Genomic DNA, 24,907 nt, shown 5'->3' with positions numbered 1-24,907 from the left:
TGTCGGTCCGACATTCGGTTGGTGTTTGTGATGTTCTGTCTGTTTGACTATGGCCAGTGTTTGGAAGAGTTGACATAGTTTCTTCACTCAGATAATTCCACCAGCAGCTGATGTTCTTTGAAGTCGTGTTATGCGAATTTGTACTCGCACCTTGATAAATGACATAGAGAGATGATTGTTATGTCCAAAACTATGACCATTTTGTTTTTGTAGGTGTCTGTGTGTGTCTGTCTGTCCGACTGCCTGCCTTTTCATGTTGCTGACCATGGCTTTGATGTAGAACAACAAGCATTTTATTACAATTTCATGCCATAACACATATGGATGTCCTTTCGACTGAAGCACACATAAATGCGGACCAAGAGCACTTTGGTGACACAATGGTTGTAGATTCGCACCACCAACACCGAAAAAGAAGTAGCTTTATGGTCAATTACAGTGGTTTGACTTTGGTGTAATTTAGCTATGTTTTCGTGGGAACGCTACCAGTGTTTTGCGTCATGAAAATTGAAAAAAAAAAAATGGTTGCACTAATTATGGCTGTAAGCAGTTAAATGAGAACATTTTAACCCAGATATTGGGGCAAACATCATTGGTCAGTTGTGAAACTATATTGGCACAACTTTACATCTGTAAAAAAGTCCACCTTCTGCAAAAATGTAAAACTCCGACAAAATGCTTTGGGTAGAAAGGTGACGAATGGAATCCGTATCCTTGGATCGACTAGATGGTTTTGCACATATTAATTAACATGTCGATCGAATTGGACACCTCCTGTTCAAATGGTAGTGGGACGTTTCAACAGTGTTTACCCGGGAACAATTTGGTAAGCACATGCACCACTTTTGTACTTACTAGTAATGATAAGGACATAACGTCTGTATCGAGTACCTAAAAGTTATGGGTTATTGAGTAAGAGAGGCACAGAATGTACATGTCCTACTTCAAAATACAAAGTCACTGATTCGAATCTCTACGTCAATGAGAAGGTTGCGAGTTCAACCCCTCCATCGTCCAACAAAACGAGATGTTAAAAAGTATCTGTCGGTTTTGCCGACGGATGTATACCCTCAGCCCATGTTCGATTATTAAAATATGTTTTGACTTCTGTTCTGATTATTCAAATTTCTGACCCTCTTTTTTTATGAGCATTATGGTACCAGCAGGAGTTGGTCGATATATCCAATCTTTATAGCACATCTTGTGTTAGTAAAAATAATGGAATGTGTGAAATATGAAGAAAACCGGAAGCCTTTTTAGGATTTTATGATCGTTTTGGTTGTTCAAAATCTTGAACCCTAAGTGGGGGAGGTACCAAGAGAAGTGGTCCGATCTCTACCATCTTTATAACATATCTTGTGTTGATGGAAGTGTTGAAATATACCAAGTCTGAATGGATCGGATTTCAGATTCGCGTTTTATGAGCTTCATCGATATTCGAAATTAAGAACCTTTTTGCAGGAGGTATTTGATGAAATGGACCGATATTTTCCACTTTCGCACCTGACCTTTCGCACTGATGCAAATATTAGGATTCGCAAAGTTGGAACAAAATCGGATCATCCTTTTCCTTTCTGTGTAGTAATTTTTTTTTAAATTTAGACCTTTAGAGGCGAGGTACCAAAAGAGTGGATATTGCCCATCTCCGAAATCGATCTAAGTTTGACAATAATATTACGATGTACCAAGTTTGGTTCAAATCAGATACTCCCTTCGAGAGCTCTCGTGCGCAGCAGCCAGCAGACGAACGGGCATCGCTAGTTCGACTCCATATATCCTGAAACGGATTTGGTCCAAAGAGACCTAGGGTCTAAAACCGTTATTTCGATGAAGCACATTTTCCACGTATGTGTATTTATATATACCCTCTCTAGCCATATGGCTGAGGGTGTAAAAACGTGAATCTGGGGTTCTAAAAATATTACTTATTCTTTGGCTCTTGGTCAAATTGGAAAATACTTACTTCCTATGACATGACATTGTTAAGATAAGAGGTTAGTAAGCTGTTTTGTAAGTAGTTACTGACGGTAAGATGTACCTAATAGGCCCTTATTTGTTAATGAGATTTTTTGCGGGACCAATCCAATTTGATTAGTGACAACTATTTCCACATACGCAGAAAAACTTTACATCCTCAAAAAAAAAATCATAATATTTTTGCTATCTTCCATCTTATCTGCGTTCCGAAATTTGTGTATGTGTCGCTCATTTCCTGCTTCTTATCTTCGAGTGTAATGCTTTGAAATATGACCAACTAATATAAATTTATTGTGTTGGAAAAGTAGTCGTCAGTAGGCATTGCTAATAGAGTCATAAATCGTTCCACAGCAATTCACATTGTCACAAGTGGACATGGACATTATGGAAGATTGTCTGGGACAAATTGTCGGCAATCAAATGCGTACAAAAATAAATTGACCAATTCAACGAAAACGAAAACTATTCACAGCGAAAGGATCTTGGAATTATAAGAGGAGATGAGTTTCATCACACTTTGTAATTTAGATATCGCATAGGAGGAAGCATGGGCACTTCCCGCAATATAAATGAAAGCATTTGAAATATACATTTAATCAATTTTCACCAGCGTACACCACCTCAATTCGACTAGGAATACGAAGTCGAGAGCAAAATTTTGATTTTTAAAGGTTTGTCTTCAAACTTCGACATTTCGGTCTTGCGTTTTGGATCAATCAACTATATTTTGATTTTGACTTTTTACTTTTTATCCAAAATCTATCTAAAGCCGGTTTTCGATTATTGGTTTTTGTGCATAGTTTTATTAAATGATAGCATAATTTTCTGACTTTTTAATGGATATAATAAAAAAGTGAAACTGAAGCTGAAATATCATTTTTTTTAGATTATTATTGGTTTGATTGATACTCGACTCTGCGGTTTCCATCCACCGATCTATATGATACTATCTCCCCTCCAACTTCCTCAAGTTTTGCCAGGATTTCATATTCACCTTGCTAAGCTATTCTATGCCCGTTCAACCTTCTTTCTCACACAAATATTTTCTTTAATTCCAGATCTCCATAAAAATGTATTCCAATGGATTTAAACATCAAACCGATATCAATTAATTCTCCTAAAAATTGTTTTGGATTTTCTGTTTTCCATAAAATTTTAATTAAATGCACATAAATTGTTCTTTGTGATTTCTAAAGCAGTGAAATGTTTTTCTTTTCCAAATCTCGATATATGATATCTACTAAAAGTTGTTCTTGTTAAATCATTAAAGGACACATATGCAAAAAAGAAAAAACTTTCAATGGGTTCAAACATAATTCGAAATATTTGCTTTTGAAATTCCAAGAATTTTCACACAAAAGTCCAATATCAGCAAAACAACAGCAACAACTCGATTTGGCTTTATTAAGAAATAAGGAATTTTATAAAATTCCTCAAAAACATTGTGGTTTCATATTTGGAAAATATTTTATTATTTTTACCTCTTTGTGAGCTCTGTGCTGCACATACATTTGAACATAAATAATTTATTTTGCAAGCTACCTACAACATGTGATAGATGTAATATCCTGGTATGAATGTCCTGAGTAGTTTTATGTCATCAAAACTATCGCATGCCTGCCAAATGGAATGATGAATGGAGCACTTCGAACTTTTGATTATGTGTGTGAATGTCTGTTTGTATGTATATATTTAGATCCATGCAAAAACTGTGAGCAGTGCTGCCGTTTGATTCGATAAGCGACCAATATTTTTAAATGGGGCGATTTTCGTTAAATTTCGTTGGGTATTCATATATAAGCTAGGAATATCTTTGTTATAACAATATTATTTGATGACGATATTATTGAATTAAAATATTAACTTAACTCAAATCCCAGAATACCTATAATTGAGCGTATCAAGTTCTAAAATGATATATAACAAAAACCCCAGACAATTTCCAATTTACTTCCAATATTTGATGTGTAGTCCTTAGGGAAGATGCCTCAGATTTTTAAAAATGTGTCCCAACCTCTAACCGAGTGGATTGCAATCAAATATTCAAGTTTCCATGGAGCTGAAACCAATCCTAAAAAATATTTTCCAAAAAAAAAGGTTCACTGATTTTTATAGCACCTACACGGACTTCTTCGGATATAACATAGTTTTACCGAACCGAAATTAAGAGTATAGCTTCAACTTTTTTATACATTTTACCACAACGGTGACACCGAATTTAAGACCCAAACCTGGTACATCGTAATAGTATCGGTCCACATTGGTCTACACCTTTTGGTACCTCCGATACAAAAGGACAAAATTAAAAAAAAAAATATTTTTTACTGTACAGAAAGAAACTTTGCAAATCCTAATATTTCCATCAGAGCTAAGTCAGTTGCTACAAAGGGTCAAAATTTTGAATAATTATAACTCTTATAAAATGTGATGTAATATTCCGATTGTCTTCCAACTACACACATTACAATATTTTTATTAACCCAAGGTCTGGTGTGAAGATGGAATATATCGGTCCACTCCTTCTGGTACCTCCACAAAAGGGTTAATATTTTCAATATCCGAAAAACGCAAAATTACCATCCAATTTCATTAAGCCTTGGCACATCTAAATATTTCTATCAGAACAAGATCTCTTATAAAGATGGTAGATATAGAACTATTACATCTGGTATCTCCCCCATCCTGGGTCAAATTTTTGAATAACCAAAACGAATATAAGATCCGAAATAAGTATCCGCTTCTCTTCATATTTCACACATCTCATTATTTCTACTAACACAGGATCTGCTGTGAAGATGGGATATATCCGTGCTCTCATACTGGTACCTCCCCCACAAAGGTGCAAAATTTTGAATATCCATGGAGCTCGTAAAACGCAATATTAATATCCGATTCCATTATGATTTGGTATATCTCAATATTTCCATCAACGTAAGATATGTTATAAAGATAGTAGAGATCGGACCATTTCTTCTGGTACCTCCCCCACATATTCAAGATTTTGAAGAACAAAACGCCCAAAGAAATCGAAATAAGCATCCAACATGATATCTATATTGGCCCATTGCTTCGAATCCTACTCCATAGAGGTTCAATAATCATAACAGAAGTCAAAATATATTTAAATAATTGAATATTGGCTGAGGGTATATATCTGTCGGCAAATCCGATTGATTCTTTTTAATTTTTTATTTTTAGATATTCCAAAACGTCGATATTTATAATATTCAAAATACATCGACATTTTTAAAATACCTTATTAAGACTGCCTCTTTCAAGTATTGATTTCCTGAAGATCCTTGTGGTATTTTTAATAAAGTACTCTATAATTTCTTTGCTCTCTCTAATGGTCCCCGGAGACATACCACCCATACGAGGACTTCATTTTTGCGGTATTTTGATGCCGGTAACAAAATTTAGTTAGACCAGGACGACCGGGACCGGCACATTTTTCTCACTTTTCTGATAATGGTATTTTTCATTTCTTACAAATTCCATTTTTGGTAGACAATATCTGCAGTGGCAACCCTACGTCCTAGAGGCACATGGAATTGATATCCACTCCAATGTAGACCCACAGAAGTACTATATTATAAATAATTGTGTCTTTGGCAAAATAAGCCATGTGAACTAAGCCAGATGACAAACTTATTAACAATTTAATAAATTACATATTAACGAAGACTAACGAAAGTTTCGTTATTGCTTGTAGTTTTGTTGTTGTTGGTGGTGTTGTTGGCTTACTAATCATAAAATGATTTTCGGCACCAACACTGCTCGTCGTTCGTCGGTTGTTGCTTTGTCATTAAAAACAAACAAAGCATAAAAATGTCTTTTGCCGAAAGCTGTCAAATAGACAAACGAGCTGTCGCCTTCTCAGATGTATGGCAGTCGGTATGGCTCATGGCTGGCTATGTAAATTTCGAGAGCCAAGTAACGCCATAACAATCACAGGCCATTAAATGGATTTTACCACCTGTCTGGTGGCTGTGTGTCGGGTTGAAAGTGTCTGCCAGCCAGGTAGTGAGCCAACCAGCCTGTCTGCCCATTTGCCCATGTTGTTATATCATTCACATGAGAGAAGAAATCGAAAAAATCCTGTTAAAATGACAAATATATCGGACGAAAAGGCTGTCGGTTGGTTGGTTTGGCCGCAGATTTTATGCGCCTTGAGGTATTTTTGCCATAACAAAGACATTTCCAGTTGTAATCGGACTGGACCAAGCCATGTGAAATTTGAAATTGAAAAAGCCTTGCAATTTGTTATTTTATGCGACAGTTGTAATTTTGTCAAAAAAACAGCACACAGTATTTCAAAATCGCCGAGAAAAGCAAAGAAAAATGAAATAAATTGTGTGCCTTCCTACAACTAATCCCTAGAAGTAGCTCAAACTGAAATGAAAAATCGAAACATGTCAATGTTGTGAACAAAAGTAAAAGGTGTTAAGGAAGTTATGACTGCAACGTATGTTAATTTGGCAACATAAGCCAAGCCATTGCCTGAGTGTGAGATTTATAAAGTTCCAGCAACAACAATAAAAAACATTCGTGAAATGTTGCATGAAATTGCATTTTTTTGTGAAAATATTTGATTTGAAATTAAATTAAATTGTTTTTTTTTTTCTCTGTTTTAGGACGATTCGGATAACATCTATTCACGCTATTACGTGCCGGGCACCGTGACCCGCAAAAAGGAGGAAGAACTTGGTTCACCCACATCTGTATTGGAGTCCAGGCGTCAATATGTCTTGCAGCAAAGACAAAATAAAGGTAAGGACAAAATAAAAGAAAATGGAGATATTTTGTGTTAATGCAATAATAAAAATGTTGAAAATTGAAAAGTAAAAATTGAAAAAAAAAAAAGCAAAAGTAATGCGATTTTCAGAGGATTAGTAAAGAATGCACTGCAATTGAAGAATAAACTGAATATTATTCTATTATAGGATAGATTAAAAGAAAATAGAAAATGCAGTCATATATTGTAGTGCATTAACTCCCCCATAAGTTTTTCGTATCGATACCCTGTTGCATAGAATGTAATAAAAAGAAATCTGCTTTTACCTACAACGTATAAGACGAACCTCCTTAGCCTGGGTCTATTTTTGTCCATAGGCTGTGGGGTAGGCCCCGAAGAAGAAGGTCACATTCTATTTCCCCGCTTGGTCTCATATAGATAAAAATGTGGGGCTTTGTTTTTTTAAGAAAAGCTTGACCTTTGTAAAAGAGATTCGAGAAGGCTTCAACTGATATCGACTATTGTTTTCTCTTGACCTAAGGCTGATCCTGACCGTATCATATGAAATTTGGACTATAGAAGCATTGAAAAGTAAAGAATAAATAATATATGAAATTGAATAAAAAAAACTAAAACTTATGATTCTTTCTAGGGATTTGTCTCAAGATTGAAAAGAATAGGAAAAAAATAAAAACCAAAGAAACCAAAAAAAAAAAGTCCACCATTTGGAACGAATGTGGAAATTTTCAAAAAATAAAATCCGTTACAAAGTCTTTTAAAATCATAAAATACCGAATATAGCCTTTATATTGAGGTCTTTACGAAGAAGTGGACCTGCATAGGCAACTTTTATCATAAGCCATTACAATATTCAGAAATGAAACATGAAAAAAAATCCGGTGAATAATGTAGCTAAAATACCGAATATTAGGAGGTGCCGTTATATGGGAGCTATACGAAATTTTTTCCCATAGGTTGTAGTAACCCTTAAGATCTTCTAATACGAAATTTGAAACGATTCCGGTAAATAATGTTACTGAAATCATCAAAATACCGAATATCGGGAGCTAATGTTATGTGGGGGCTATACGAAGACGTGGACCTGTCATACGCTGTAGTACCTATTAGGAACCTCAAATGCGAATATTGTACCTAAAAATCAGTGAATATTGTACCTAAAATTGTGAAAATAGCGAATATAGGGATATACTAATATATGGGGCCTATACGAAGACCTGAACCTGCATAGACAGTTTTCTGTCATATACTGTAGTTTTGAACAATACAAACTCTAAATACAATTTGAAACAACTCCGGTGAATAATGTCGGTAAAATCGTCAGAATATCGAATATCGGGGGATATCATTGTTTGTGGGCACTACGATTTTCTCTTCCAGGGGGTAACGTGCTCAGAAAGAACTTCTAGTATGGATTTTTAGACAATTCCATTAAAAAATTTAGCCAAATCATATATAGGGAGGTACTATTATATTGGGGATATACGGTATCGTGAAGCCATACAGACAATATTCATCCCGGGGGTAAAGTACTCAGAAGGAACTCCATTTTTTGGATTTTCAGACAATTTCAATGATAAATTTAGCTACAATCATCAAAATACCAAATATTGGACGTACCGTTATATGGGAGCTATACGATATCGTTGACATATCGTTGACATCGTCGAACTTGATTTGCCTGAAAACAAAAGACTGATCTGTGCAAAATTTTAGTTTCCTATCTTTAGCAGTTTTGACTCTAGCGTGATAACAACAGACGGACAGACTAGCCCTATCCGTCATCTTAAATCATCTCAAAATTTTACGCTGATGTGGAATATATATACATTGTTATGTCTATAATTATTATTTCGATAAGTTACAAACGGCTTCTTTACTTTCTTTTCCCAGCTCCAATATTGGTCTCTCCCTTGACTTGGCGTCAATTTGAACGCTTTGCGAATATAAACAAAATATCTTTATCTTTTCAATTTCAATGTTTTGAAAACTATCTCAATTTATGCGCAATACTCTGCTCTAAGTGGATTAGAACATCTTTTTGTTTTCAGAATATATCTTGGTTAAGTGTTCACCAACCAAAAAGGAAACAAACACAAATCGAAAAAAAATAAAACTTATCTTAAAGCCATAGCGTTTGACACCATAAAAAAACGTTTGTCAATGCCTTAGCATTGCACTAAAATGTCACACCAAGTTTCGTGTTATTGGATCGAACGAGGAAAGATTGTCACTTCGTTGGGTCTTTTTTTATTCTGGCATTTGAAGCCATTGGTATGCAGTTTTTTTTTCCTGGCATCACGGTTATCGAAGGTGTTAAAATGCGATTTCTGGGTGTTTGCCTTCAAACGCGAACTGAAGTGAACCAGAGACTGGGTAAAAGGCTGCGAACAAATGAACGGTGTAAAAATGTAACACTAACTATGACAAGATGCATGCTTTCGACCTAGATTCCGTTTTTTGGCTGCCAAAAAATAATTTGTTTACTGTTCGAGCGAGCATGTTGACACTTTTTGGGTAGCATGACAAGAAGAAAAAAACTAGAAGAGAAAAATGTAAAAAAACATGCTGTTGTGGAATATAAGCTTGCTGGATATTTACTCTAGCTTATGGGAGTTCAGAGCGTAGGCAGGATTTCTTGGTGTTTGATACTCCTTTTTGGCCTGACACCTAACTGTAACTCCTTGTAATTTTGTTTTCCTTTTTTATTTTTTCTTTCAGCCTTTGCCAGTGCCCATCATCGACGCATTGTAAAGGAGGGCTCCTGTCGCATACCACAACCACGCGTTGAACGCATTCGCCGTGACTCTTGGAAAATCTACACACCACATTGCACAATTTTACATCGCTGCGCGGACGATACCGGCTGTTGTCCCACAGAGCGCCAAACCTGTGCCCCCAAACGCACAAAGAATGTGGACTTATACTTTTTTGTAAGTATTTTTTTGTGGTGGTATTTAAGGAAAAAATAGTTGAATATAAAGTTAGCTTACATACATTGTGATATTTGTGATGAATGGCTGAGAATGGATATTTAAAACTTGAAATGTCTACGCACACAATTTCCGTGGAACAACTATAATTTATCTATCAATTTATTTATTATATTTGATTCTTGGAATTATTGAAACATATAAGCTCAATAGTATAAGGCATCTGAAAAATACGTGAAAATAATAGCTTGGAAATGTGATTTACTATTATCGATACCATGTATCTCAAAAAAAATGGAGTCAAAGGTCAACATTTTGAGAACTTTTTATGCCCCACAATACACAGATACAGTTCGGTTTATTACAGTACACTATTATTTCTTTATGCATTTGTTTGTAACACGGAGAAGGAAGCGAGATAGACCCATAGTTCATCTGAATAGAATCATATTCTGAGTCGACTTAAGCATGCTCGATGTATTTTTGTAAAAAAAAGTACAGGTCGCATTTATTGTCCGATTTTGCACCAATCAATTGCTTGGCCCAAGAATGAGCACTATTAAAATTGGTTCAAATGCATTGGTTTAAATTAGATATATCTTCCATGCATGTACAGGGTGAGATAAAAAAACTGCAACAAAATCGAACGCCATAATTTTTACATTTTTTAATTTTATTGAATGAAAGCAAAAAATGTCGGAAATAGCACCAAACTTTAGAATAAGTGCGTGCTGAGTGCGATGGTGCTGAGTCCTGTTGGCATGTCCAAGGTCTGCGGCCAAAATGTTTGCGTGCCCAAGGCATCCAGAATATTTTCGCGATAATATTCGACATTTCTTCTCATGCCACGGTCGATTAATACAAGCAGAGAGCGACCATCGGCTGTTATGGCGGCCCACACCATCACCATGGCGGTGCTTGAGTTCTGGTGGCCAACGAAGGTGCACATTTTCAGATAACCTCTTTGGAAAGTAAACGCGATCATTGGACTGCTGGACAAATAATGTTTTCTTATCGGAGAAACCCAAATTCGGCAGTTACCACTTTCGCTCTTTTGAGTCTATTTTCTTTCTGTTGCGGTGTAAGTTCTTGCACTTTTTGGAACTTCAATGGCTTTACCCCGAGCTCATGTTTTAATATTTGATGAATATAATATTGCCATATGTTCAGCTCACGAGCCATTTTTCGGCCACTGCGACGCGGTTTTCGATCAAGTCGGTTCTTTACTTTTCGAACCATTTCTGCTGATGTTGCTGTTTTCTTCCGTCCACTTCCTTGACGTCGGGCTACGCTACTAGTATCACGGTAACGAGCGATGGTACGAGACACAAAAGACTTTTTCACATTTAAATGCTGGAGTGCTCTTACGATAGCCACTTATGGTTTTCCAGCCAAATATAAATAAATCACACTATCACGCTTGAATTCCATCACGAATAACCTTTTTTTCTGGAAAATTTTCACCAAAACGCGTTTGTACGCTTGTAAACAATATAATGAGCTGTCACTGGAATAATTTTAACAGCTGCAGTTTATTCATCTCACCTTGTATAATCCGACACCATTGGGAAATATTCCCCAAGATGGCCTCAACTTATTATTTAAATGTTATTGTATGTTTTAGGATATTTCTCTGTTCTACAAGTAATTCAATTTCTAAAATAGGTTTTTTTATTTAAAATTATAAACAATTTCTGAAATTCTCCTAATTGCTCTTAAAAGTTTTTCTTTTCAAATTGGAGCTGTTCACCATTTTTGTTTAATTTGTATCCGAATGCCAAAACTTAAAACGTTCCTAGTTTTTTTCAACAATTTTTTTTTATTTTATTTACCATCAAAAATTCTATTGATTGTTACCATTCATTTATTCATTCTTTCTGAAGAAGTGGCGAACAATTTTTATTTGTTACGACTCGGAAGAACAACAGCCAACAGGATGCCAATAAAGTTTTCTGTTTATTTGTTGTTGTTGCTGTTGTTTTGAGAGAAAGAGGGAGAGAAAACAAACAAACTTTGGGATGTTTTGTAAGTAGCAACTAATTGTTATTTTATTACCAGTTTGGTTTTGGGCAAAAGTTTTTCAATTTTAATTGGAATTTACTTAATTAAACTAACTTAATGAGCGAACCGAACATGGCGAATTTCGGACAAAGGATATAAATGAGGCATACACCAAAATACAGTTAGATTCAATTGGAGAATTGTAAGAGAGAGAGGGAGAGTTAAAAAATAATATTACTTGGGTTTTGGAAGATTGAGTTAGAGATATTCAAAATAGCTTGGTTACAAGATCTGGCAAAACTATTGTCATATAGTGAAAATTTTAATACATTGTTTGCAAATAAGTTAATAAACAATTTCCAAACAAATCAACTTAATTATATATAAATAAAATAAATAAATAAATAATATTGGATACCCTATGTGTGATAGACCTAGTATTTCAAACGATTCGGCCCGATTCTTTGATGCCATATTGTGTTCACCCGGTGCAAAGACTAGTTTGAAAGAGAGACAGAGGCCATAAGGCTGAGGCTCAAATGAAACACAAACAGAGATCCCAGGATAGCATTGTGAAAGCCAATAGGACCCTTTTATCTATTAAGAAACCCATTTGGATATTGGATATTTTACAAGTTCCGTTAACTTTCTTTCTATCTAAACCGACGACCTATATTGTTCTGATAAAGACGCTTAAAGATTCTTTCACATAAAATCTTAAATTCATTCTCCCCCGTTATCCAATTTAAAAATTTGTTAAAACTGTATCTCACACCACTCCAATCAAGAGTTAACACACATAAAAGTGCAACTCTCATCCACTCGAATCTTTCGATTGCACTTAACGTCAGTCGCTGCAATGAATGGCAATGCAGCAGCAATTCGATTTAATTTGATGCGGACGGAATGCATTCGACAATTTGCTGTGGCAGGGGCAAACAAAGAGCACGCACATTCATGCGCGGCATTGCAAGGTTAGCATTTTTCGGAATGTCAACTTTCTTTGCCTGTTGGGTTGGTGTAAAATTCTGGTAATGACACAGAAAGGACTCGGTAACATGAATAACTAAAAGATAACGCAATGTTCTTGAATTAAATTAAATAAAATGTGAAGATGCATAGTTCAATCCACATAGATGATTCAAAAAATAAAAAAAAAAACTTCCAAAGGCAAAACAAAAATTGCAAAAAGTTTTAGAAAGACTCATGGATTCCAAAAGTGCAAAAATTTATTATTTTGGTTTAAAGGTTATCTTTTCAAAAATCGTAGTTTTTGATAAAAGCAAAAAATAACATAATCTTAATCTTGCAGTATTCCTGATACAATAATCCAACCATAATGATGGATGATCATACGATATGACCCTAATCCATTACATTAAAATAATTATATTTTTTTAAAGAAAAGAAAAAAAAATCGTAAAAGAGAAGAGAGAGGAGGTACCATTTTTCAAATATGGGTCCACATTGAAAATTTACTGCGAAAAATGTTATGCTCTAAAAGTTTAAGATATGTAAAATTAAAATTGATTGGAAAATATGGCTAGCACCCTAGAAATATCAGATATTAATTGCACCATATCCTACGATTTCAAAATACCGACTTTTTTGTAAAATAAGTTTGAAAACTTGACAAAAGGAAAAAGCTTAAAATTCCGCCTGGCTAAACTTTTAATACCCTCGACATGAGGTAAGGAAATCTTTAAAAAGAAAACAATTAAAAATCAGTAAGTTCGGCCGGACGAACTTTGAATGCCCTCTACCCTTTGGAACGAATTTAGAAAATTTTCAAAGGATAAAAACTCTCAAAAATTCTGTTAAAATCCGAATATAGGGAGTTGATATATGGGGAATGTACGAAGACCTGGACCTGCATAGTCAATTTTCTGTCATAGACTGTAGACCCATTAGGAACTTTAAATACGAAATTTGAATCAATTTCGGTGAATATTGTACCCAAAATCGTAAAAATAGCGAATATAGGTAGGTATCGTTATATGGGGGCTATACGAAGACCTGGACCTGTATAGACAATTTTATGTCACAGGCTGTAGTAGCCGTCACGAATTTCAAATACGAAATTTGAGTCAATATCAGTGAATAATAATAATAAAATAATCAAAATACTGAATAAAGGGAGATATACGAAGATATAGGCCTGCACATACAATTTGCTGTCATAGACTGTAGTACCAGTTACAAACTTTCATTACGAAATTTGAAATAATTCTGGTGAACAATGTCGCTAAAATCATCACAATACCGAACATAGGTAGAGGTACAGATATATGGGGGCTACATCTAAACGTGGACCTTTACATATGGTACCGTACTATCAATTGAGCCACGCTAGGGTTCCGATTTTTGTAGATAGGTTTTGGTCGGGTTTTCCAATTTCGGTGAATATTGTACCTAAAATCGTCACAATACCGAATATAGGGAGGTACAGTTATATGGGGATAATACCTTAATGTGGACCTATACCTATTTCTAATACAAAAAGTTCTGCAGAACAAACACACTTCTGAGCAAAAGTTTATCTTTTTTATCGACGTTTTCGGTAGCTGGAGTGATTTACACAGACTGACAGACAGAGCGATTCATGAACTCAACTTCTGCCTTTTGACAAAATACCCATGTGTGCAAAATTTTAGCCTTCGATCTCAATTCGTTGATTACAGCAGGCAGACGGAGATCGCTAAATCGACTTAGAATTTGACGCTGATCCAGAATATATTTACTTTGTAGGGTCTAACATAAATATTTCCTCGAGTTTTAAGCGGAATGGCAAACTTAATATACCCTCTATACAATAGCGGAGGGTAGATAAAAAATGAAAACACGCATTTACCCTTATATAGGGTCAATATCAAAAAGTGGTCCGACTTGACCCATTTTCCAAACCAATGATTCCAGAAGTGAACTGAAGCTCTCTCAAATTTTATAGATCATATAGAAGCAATGTAAAGGACCTAAAAAAGTTTGGTCTGAGAATCGAAGAACCTTCTGGAGTTTTAATCTATAAACGAATACTATCAAATCCCCTTTGAATTTCCCGCATCCTAGACGAATATTGCACAGTGTTATCATTAGTCATATGGTCCACATTTTGAGAAACCAATAAATTTGGTTACATTTTTGTATTTTATTTTCTGTAAAAGTATGTGTTTTGGATGACACAAATAAATGTCACAGTGTGCTTAAAGAGTCCTTACTGTAATTTTAAAATAATAATTATTTTTTTGTTACTTTTTTAATTTTTAATAGATTTTTTTTTCGCTGCAACGATGCCAAAAATAATCCACCAAAATATTCACAAAATTCCATTTGATGGTTGCATGCGGATTGATGAAATCGTCACCCTTGTTGCAACCTATTCCACATTTACATTCTGTCCTAGCTAGGGGTGTCCCATTTTTTTTGATTAGAAGAATTTTTCTTAAATAAACTGACAAATGCAAGGCTAAACCCATTCATTTGTGGTTGCGGATGGTGGCTGGCGCTTATGATGTGGAGTGATGTAATACATTGAGTTGGTTTTGTGATGGTAGTGGTGGGTTTACACCTGCAGGCCGTTAGGCAGGCAGGCACAGTCAGACAAATTTCCCCAAAATCCATTGTGAATGGGCTTTAATAAATTCATGTTTCTTCCTTTCATGTGAGAAAAAAATGTATTTCTATTTTCTCGATTTTCATTCATTTGCTCAGTCAGTCATTCATTCATTTATTGATGGCAACGAAAGGAACGAGCGAGTCCCAGCGAACGCAAATTCAGCATCTGAAGCTGTGCGATATTTGATTGTGTAACAATTGTCTGGCATGGCTGAAATTTGTTTGATTCCGATTATTGGATTGGGTTGTCTGTCCGTCCGTCCGTCCATCGGTCTGTCTGTCGGCTGGCTTTCACGTTTGCATTTCATTCAGTCGTTCATTCGTTCATACGTTCGTTCGGCGGAATAGCTGTGTGTGTCCCCGGTTTTGTGTTTTGTTCCCACGCAGCGCCAAAGGATTTGTGGTCTTTAATATGTTTGTGTCGGCACGCAAATGTTTGTTGCATTTATTATGTTTGCAACAACACCTGAGGCATTTTTTGGGGATGTTGCTCGATTTTGTGCATTGTTTGGCATTGTTGGATATCCAACTCGTTTTTATTTGTGATCAACAACAACATCAACAACAACGAAAAAAGGAAACCCAAATTTAATGAAATTTCATTTCAGCTGCCTTTGTGAAAAGAGGAAGAGATTTTGGTTGATGGGCGGTGGGGATTACTGAGTTGCGCTGTCAGAGGTAGGTTGTTAAATATTTGAAATTCACATCTTTTTTTATTTTTTGCTGGATTAGTGGATTTTTATCCTCACAACAAATGGCATGCAAGAAATTCAAATGGAGGGATATTCTATTCAAATAATATTCCATTCAATTTTGCATTGACAAAAGTCTGTTTTGTTATTTGGGGCGAGCAAACATTTTTTCTCACAATAAGTGAACATTTTGAAAAGCTTTTCATTTTTGAAATATAAGGTAAAATAAAATTTAATATATCTTTTGGCGTATAGATTTCAGGAATTTCTACAATTAAGTTTCAAATCCACTATAAAGTCCAAAGATACTTTACAGAAATGTAAATCTGTGTTTGTATGTGGTATACATGTATCGGCAAATTTTACTAATCGTATCTAACCTCTCATTTTTGCATTTTATTCAATTTTCATTTTATAATGTGAAGTTCGGAATTTAAAACAAATCTCTGGTTCGATTCTAATAATGATTATTCAAACTTTGGTCAATTCTTAGGGAAGTACCCTGAGATAGGGGGCTGCTATTTTCCATTTTTTCCACCATTTTTAAGTTGTTTACCAATTTTCGCACATTTCACACTTCAAATGATATATGAATTTATGTCCTTTATAAGGACCCCTTTATCACTTTATAGGGCAGTAAAAATTGTATGCAGGTTGAGATAAAAAATATCAAACGCCATAATTTTTACATTTTTTTTTCGGGCTACGTTACCAGTATGGTACGGTAACGAGCAATGGTACGAGACACAAAAGATTTATTCACAGCTTTAACAGCTGTCGGACGAGTGGTTTGGAAACGACAGCATCTGAAGTTGATTGCAGTTTTTTCATCTCACCCTGTATATCATTGTCATACAAAATTTTGTGCTAATAATAACATTGAGATACAAAAGATCTTCAGAAAATCGGGGTCCATTTTCAAATAATGAGAGTTTTGATTATTTTGTCCTTTCTATGAGATATACTAGCTTTAATATCCTCAGCCGAATGGCAACGCAGATACGGTAAGCCGAGTGCATATTACGAAAGTGGGGGACTTAAATTTCAAATCGGATGAAACATATATATGGGAGCTATAGCTATCACTGATACGGTTAAAATATTTGCCTTTCTGGCTAGAAGGTGCGTACGATAACTTTCTTAAAGAATTTTGTTCAAACCTGAAACATCGTAACAGGCCAAGATCAGATTATAATACCGCTCCACTCTTTCATAACTCTTCCACAAAAACTCAAAAAATTAAAAATCTTAAAAAATTTTATCCGGTTTGGTAAAAAATTCGCACATTGTAATAATAAGCCAAGTATGAAATAACGACAATATATCCCACTCTTTTTGCAACATCTTCAGGTGCCTTCCCAAAAAAGCTAATAATTTTGAAGAGAGAGAGAGAAGAAAAATTATAATCTTTAAAAATGCGGAGTTAGTGTTCGTTATCTGGCAATATATTAAATCTGGTCTCATAATGGATATCCCTTACAAAAGCTCAAAGACTTCCGAAAAAAGCTTACTTGGGTCAAGACATAAATTTTGGGTTTATATTTGAAGGCAAAGGGACTTATATTTCGTACTTTTTTTTTGAAAATTTGGATTTTACCAGAACAAATGGGTCAACATTGTCTGATCTAAATTTGATCGAAATATTACAGCGCAAAAAATTAGTACCAAAGTGGATGCTCCCTTCAGGAGCAAGCAGTCAGGCAAATAGGGGGAGATGGACGTTGCTAGATCGAATTCCTTGACTGGATTTCTTGTACCGATGTATAGCGTCTTGAATAGTGTTTCATATATACATTGGGCATTAAAAATTTCCCATATAACTAGAATTTGGGGTTCTAAAATTAAAAAATTAATGAAAAGCTTTTCTAAGGAACTCAAAAGACCTCGTTCGCTTCTAAATCGAAAGGAATCTTTGAATCTTTGTAACTGTCTGTTACAGTCTGTCATTTATATAATCATTTTGACAAGAATCCACAACGCAACAGGTTTTCATACGAATGGATTTCTTACTCGAAGTTGAATGTCAAATTCAGGCACCTGCTTTGGTATTGTCAAGTGGTACCAAAACCGCGAAATTGTTACATAAAGTTCAGGAACATAAGTACATCATAAGCTGTATTCAATGCTAATATTTTTGGTTCGAATATAAACAGTGAAAAACAAAGCTAACAGGTTAGAAAACCCAATTTAAGTCGAATTCGAATGACTGTCTTTGTTCCGCTTTTTTTTCTTGGAAAACCTGTGCATAAATCATTAAATCAACTGCCAAGAGATGATCAAAAAATATAATTCTTCTCGATGCAACAAAAAATCTCTAAAAATTCAAATCTTCTCTGATAATGAGAGAGAAAGAGAGAATCAAACTTGCTTTCCGATATTCCAAAAACTTCCAAGTAACAAGTTTCGCCCCGCTTCATGGTCATATTGCCTATTAAATTGTTAATAATTTCGAAATTTAAATGATTTTTGTTTTTTTTTTTTTTTTTTTTTTTAAACTATGGTTCAAAATACTGCAGAGCCTTCGCTTCTTTCCCACCAGCAAGCCATCTTCATTCCACCAAGTCCTTCAAAATTGCAAAAACAACACTTAAAAGGGTATTTGCCACTTATCGTTTAGTTCGTGGTAAATAGCTCCCCACACACACATTCACAAATATTTAACGCTTGAATGGCTTGCTGTTTACATTGTGTGGCTAGGTGCTTGACCTGGATACCAAAGCATAGTTCGATTAAATTTAATTGGCCTGGTTATGTGTGCGCTTGTGTGTGTGTGAGACGAAAGGCATACAAGAAAATGTCCCTCCAATTGATTGATTGGCATTGATGCCACAAACAAGGTCCCCCGGCTGGGGTATTTTGCATTGAACCTCTGTGTCTCCGAGTGCCTGGCTTGTTAGCAAATTCACATGTGGGTGGTATTGAACTTGTGGTCGGTCGGTGGTAACTACTCACATTACCAGGCAGCCAAGCAGCCAGCCAGAGCCTGTCAACTCGCCTAACATGCATGACCAAAAGGTGTTTTGTAATTGCGGTAAATATTGCGGTGGGAACCCCTTGCTGGGTGCCTTTCTTGTTATTGGCTGCAGAAGGTAAGCCATGCAACGCCATCTGTTGCCATCGATGTAAATATTTGATACCATTCAATTATGACTGGCCACGTTCCACACATTGGGGTCCTCCAGTTCATAATGCTTAATGGCCATGCCATTTATATGCTAATTTATAATCGTGCACGGCCCCTTGTGACTTTTGCCAGATTATGACAGAGCTCTCTGAGCTGGTCGCTTGTCTGATGTTTGCGATGATGTGGCTCAGAAAGTGTAACGTAACACGTAATTCATAAGCGCCAACGTAATAAAACCGAAGCGAAGCGAAACGAAACGAACTGAATGGTGCCCAAACTCACTGCACACAACATAATAATCAGCAGCTAAATAACGCCGCTTAAGCCGTTTACCACCGCTCAGCATTTTCTCTAAGGCTGGACATTTCTTTTCACTGGGTTTTGGTCTTTGCTCTGGATTTTGGCTGACAGCGTTTTTCTTTCATTTGTTACCAGATTTGCTGGAGTGATTAGTCGTCGTGGTTGTTGCACGGTGGAGGGAATGGAGAGAGGTCAGGTGTTTGTTTGTTTAGCTCAGTTTGGTTTGAAGGATTTAATTATCGATCTTTGCGAGAAGTCAACACATTGCCAAAGTTTGTTTACATGCCACACATTTAGGCTGGCCGATGGTAATAGCCGGGTTTGCTAATATCGTTGGCATGTGGCATGCCACCATCGCATAATACATTCCTTTTTTCTAGCTGGCTTTTTTTTTTGGGTGAAAGTGGTTTTCCTACGCTCGCTTGCATCACATGGTGTCTCCCTTCGTGTCCCTCTCTCACTGGCTCGCTGGCACGGCCCCCTCCCGCAAACGAATGTCGAACACATCGATTTTAAGTTGTTTGAATTTGCAAAGCCTAAGCCAGCGCTCCGTCTGCCTCCCTGTCTTGCCACAGCAATCCTTTTTCCAAAGTCATAAATTAATCTTTGGCAAATTCATAAAGATTTTCTCTGTTATTAATGAAACAGAAATTACATAGTCTTACATCGCCGAGGCGGAAAGTTGTTTGCTGCCCCTCGTCTTAGGCACCTGTTAGGCTTCTTTCTTCCTTTTCACTGATAATGGCTAAGCCATCACCACATAGCCAGATATTGACACTTGCTTCGGTGTCAAACGGAATGCCGGAGTAAAGACAACTGGGGGTGGGGTGTTGGTTGATTGAACTTTCAGCCGTGGTGCTTTTGCTCCACCATGGAAGATGGTTTATGGCCTGTTACAGAAGTTCGAAATTAGCTCACTCATGTTGTGTCAGCAAATGTAAATAAACAACTATGTCATACATTGAGCTTCGGGAAGCAGCATTATGTCCTCCTCCCGCATCCGGAGCAGGTGTTGTTGTGGAAAAAGGATGCAGTGGTGTTGGAATAAAATTTGACTTTCTTTTTCAATGCTAATTTAAGATAAGATTTAAGAGTGACTGACTGATTCATCAACGCCCAGATGAAACGGTTGAAGCTGGAATCTACAAATTTTACATGTGGGTCAATGTTGGTGTAGGGTGAGATGAGGCTGAGTTTTTAGAAATTCGAACTATATAATATGTACTAAAAGGTACTAAAAATCGAATCGTCTGTATTGGGCAAACTGAAAAAACTATAATTCTGAACTTAAGAATTAGGGCCGCTGATTGGGTTTAACAAAGGCTTTTTAAAAATTCGAACTAGTGCAGTGTACTAAAAAGTACAAATTTGGTATAATTATATGGTATAAAAAGGTGACTTTGCAAATTTGTACTAAGAGTAAGAACTGCATAAAAGGTACTAAACTTGGCACACTTTGGCTTTAGGTTAACAAATGGAGCGGGAAATTACAAATGTTTGGTTTGAGAAATGCAATTACGCAAAAAGTACTAAATTGTTATACCCTACACCACAAGGTGGTCAGGGTATTATGTCTTTGTGCATTTGTTTGTAACAGGCAAAAGGAAACGAGATAAACCCATAGTTCCTTTTGATGATCTGCATAGAATCACATTCTGAGTCGATTCATGCATGTCCGTCCGTCCATCCGTCCATGTATTTTTGTAAACAAAGTACAGTTTGCATTTATTACCCGATCCAAATGAAATTTTGCACAAATAATTTGTTTGGCCCAAGGACGAACCCTATTGAAATTGGAGATAATCGGTAAAAATTAGATATAGCTCCCATATATATCTTCGTCCGATTTGTACTTTATTGTGCACCAAACGTGTAATATCAGCCCGAATAGTATGGAATTTTGCACATACAACCAAATTAGGCCTGAAAATAAGTATCTGAAATTTGATCGAAATCGGTTCAGATATAGCTATAGCTCTCATATATGTTGTTCATCCGATTTGTTATTTTTGTCCTCCGCAGCCGTAATAAGCATCTGTAACAATAATATTTGGGAAATATATCGAGATCGGTTGAGATTTGGATATATCTCCCATATATAACGTAGTCCGATTTACCTTTTATTCTGCACCAAACGTCTAATATTTGCCGAAATGGGATGGAATTTGGCACATACGACCGAGTTGAGTCTAGAAGCTAGTATGCCAAATTTCCTGAAGATCGGTTAAGATATAGCTATAGCTCCTATATATATTATTCATCCGATTTGATGTATTTGTTACCCGCAGCCGTAATATTCACTCCGTAACAACGATATTCAGGGAAATATATCAAATAAAGCTCAGAAATATCTTTGCCAAATTTTATCGAGATCGGTTCCGAATTGGATATAGCTCCCATATATATCTTTATCCGATTTCAAATTTATTATGCACCAAGTGGGCAATACAAGTCCGAATTTAAAAGATACAAATGCTGTGGCATATTTAGTCCTTTGAACTTTAAATTATAATTATATCATAGCGCGTATGACTGAATTCTCCCATAAAAACTATTAATTGTTATGTGGAGCTCTACTAAATTAGCAAAATGGTGTAGGGTATCATGAAGTCGGCCCCGCCCGACTTGGGACTGTCTTTTCTGGTACTAAATGTAGTACTGGGTGAGCGTTAGTGTGTAGAGTTAAAATTTAGAGGTGGTATTGGAAATGCGTACCAGGAAAATTACGATAAGTACCAAATGGAATTAAATTTGATATTTGGGATGGGATAGAGTGGAAAACCTGGTATTGAGAATGATGGTGTTTGATGTTGTGTAGAATAGACGAACCGAAGGAATTTTTGAAATTCGAATAGAAATTGTACCAAAAGTACTAAAATTCCCTAAATTTGGTGGCATTAGGAATTATGTAACCGCATAGAGGCAAAATCTTGAAATTTGGTATGAGACTCTAGTTATGGAAGTAGTGTTGATATGCGAGGTTGTTTTTGAAATGTGTACCACGATACATAATTTGGTAAAATTTGGTTTTGGGTGAATGGGTAAAGGTGTAGTTGCGAAATTTAATACGATTGAGATAAGGGATCGTTCTCGAAATGCGTGCCATAAATGTACGAAAAGTACTAAATGGTACCAAATTTAGCATATAATGTAGGTATGGAACTGAAATTTCAAATATTGTTATTAGGATCACTGTAAATGCGAAGGGTTAAGATAGACAAATTTCAAAATGTGTACTTTAACGTGTAAATAGTACTAAAGTAGGGTACGAAAAGTACAAACAATTTCTAGATTTTTTACCACTAGTTTTGAGGGTCTGACAAGCGCTAAAACTGTGATTGAACTAAAACTTGTTTTGAACATTTCGTACTGAAGGGGTACGAAGACTACTGATAGGCGACTTACATTGTGCAGGACGTATGGGGTAATCGTGAAGAATAAAGAATAATTCTAGTGTAGTTTGGAGAAACATTGTTTTTTTATTTATTCAAAGTTGGGAAATTTTTAGGTATGGTATTACACAATAATTCAAGTTTTATTTGGAAAAGTGTTCCTTTTGTACCTAAATTTTGAATCCGAAGTACTTTTTTTGTAAATGTAATTTGTGTCACGAAAAAAATTATCAAGTTTAATTGACTCGTATTCACCAGGTTAAATGTTATGGCCAAATAATGCAATTTTCGAGTGTAATAAATGACACAAACTTTAAAAAGTTATAAAAACTTTATATAAGAGGTTTTCATTTATTGGTATCTAAATTTCGAAATTGGTTACTTTCGTATTTCTCTGACACAAACTATTACCAAACCACTGTTTCTAAGGCACTTTCCCTGAATCGTATTCGAATGTTGGTTGGCGGGTAAGTGCTTTGCAGTGTTTGTTTGACGTTTCGGTGGTATGGCTAACTGTGACAGTTTGACATTAATAGACGGTTTTATTTCCAAAGATGTTGTTCTTCGGGTTGACGGTGTTGTTGGTGTGCATCCGTGGCCACATAACCCGCAACCAAGCATCGTACATACATCGTATTCCTTTTCCTGTTCCTTGAGGTTTCCAGGCAATGTAGCTTCCTAGATATTGGGGAAACGAGTGTTCAACATGTGTATGCTGACATCATGTTTATAACTTCTTAAGTGCATCCTGTTCGGATAGCTGGCTTACTTGTGACACGTTGCAATTGCGGTAGCAGTGGCATTTGGTTGCATTTCGCAATAAACCATTAAAGAAACCAGACTGGGTACGAGATGGTATGCCTTATGTGGATGCGCCCAGAAAACATGGCGGGCAATTCATCATCACCTGCCTTGTACTCCCTAAATGCCCGAATATTTACACACTTTTAGTGTGCCAAAAGAACGGGGCCAACCACTTGCCGAGGATGTAGAGGTGCCATAGAGGCATTATGCCATAGCAAAGCCTTAAAAGAAAGGGCTATCTACCCACCATTAAGAAAGACATTATCTTTGCTTAGCTGGAAAGCAAAAACAGTGTCATCACGCTGACATTAGTAAAATGCTTCTAATAACCGGCAAGTCACCCATCTATGTGGCCATCAATTTGTTGTCAAGCTTAGCAAATAGCATAGTTGACAGTTTTTTTTTTTCTTCTTTTTTTGATTGCGCTTCTCATAGAGTGGTTATCTGCTCTCTTGGGAATGAGGGGTTTCAAGTGATGTCTTAGTATTTCTAACTATGTTAATGGGGAAACAAGAACACACACGCACAGCAAATGCTGGAATATTTAAGGTCTTAAATACGACATGAAGGCGTTAAATTTTTTATTAATGGAGAGAAAGGGAGAGGGATTGAAACGCCATAGATATGTATTTGAACGCATTCTCGTTTTACTCTGAAGGTAATGTGTAGCCTTTAATGTATTGAAAATTACAAGTTTTTACTTATATTGAAAAGGATAGATTTTCATTAGTCTATAGCCGAGATAAAATTTTTAAAATTTATAATCTTCAAATAATGAATACTTTTTTGATTATTTTTAAACTATTTCTCCATTAAACGAAAGGATTTCTTTTTTTTATTTTAAGTCACGTCATTACCAAAAGTGCGCTTATATTCACACCTAAAGTAGGATTGTGCATTTCGGAATCATATATAAAAAGATCTTCAATAACATGTAGCTCTTTAACGTCTCTCAAATGCATGCAAAAGTGTACTTAACAAATTTGTCCGTCCCTAACTCCTTTTTCGCGAACAATGCCCACCCACATGAGTTCACTTTCTTTCTGGGAGTGTTTCAGCTGCAATTGTTTCATGTGTTGTGTTGTTGCAACAATTTGTTCTCCGTCGGGTAATAAATGTACTCACATTAATTTTAGGAGGTAAAAAATACAAAGACGATATGAGGTAGGGTTGACAATGGCATATTTTAAAGATGACAATTTTTTGAAAGAAAGTTAATGAAAAAGCGATTATTTTAATACCGCTTATTAGCTGTCAAAAAGATATTTTTTTTTAATTTGAACTTCAAATTAAGGGAAATGTGATTGGAAGATACTTGA

At 35.8% G+C, this 24,907-nt stretch overlaps 1 protein-coding gene across 1 annotated transcript in view; it reads left to right on the top strand.

Moving 5' to 3' along the window:
- Positions 1 to 24,907, top strand: part of LOC109612411 (probable serine/threonine-protein kinase DDB_G0280133) — a 231,296-nt gene that overhangs the window by 188,828 nt on the left and 17,561 nt on the right. The window contains exons 2-3 of the mRNA XM_059128695.1: positions 6,612 to 6,747; positions 9,452 to 9,663. Of these exons, the coding sequence (XP_058984678.1) occupies positions 6,612 to 6,747; positions 9,452 to 9,663 (348 nt within the window). The remainder of the gene's footprint in view (positions 1 to 6,611; positions 6,748 to 9,451; positions 9,664 to 24,907) is intronic.

The sequence above is a fragment of the Musca domestica genome, unplaced genomic scaffold (genome assembly GCF_030504385.1).
Source record: "Musca domestica strain aabys unplaced genomic scaffold, Musca_domestica.polishedcontigs.V.1.1 57, whole genome shotgun sequence".
NCBI classification, from domain to species: domain Eukaryota; kingdom Metazoa; phylum Arthropoda; class Insecta; order Diptera; family Muscidae; genus Musca; species Musca domestica.
This window is presented reverse-complemented; position numbering and strand designations above follow the sequence as displayed.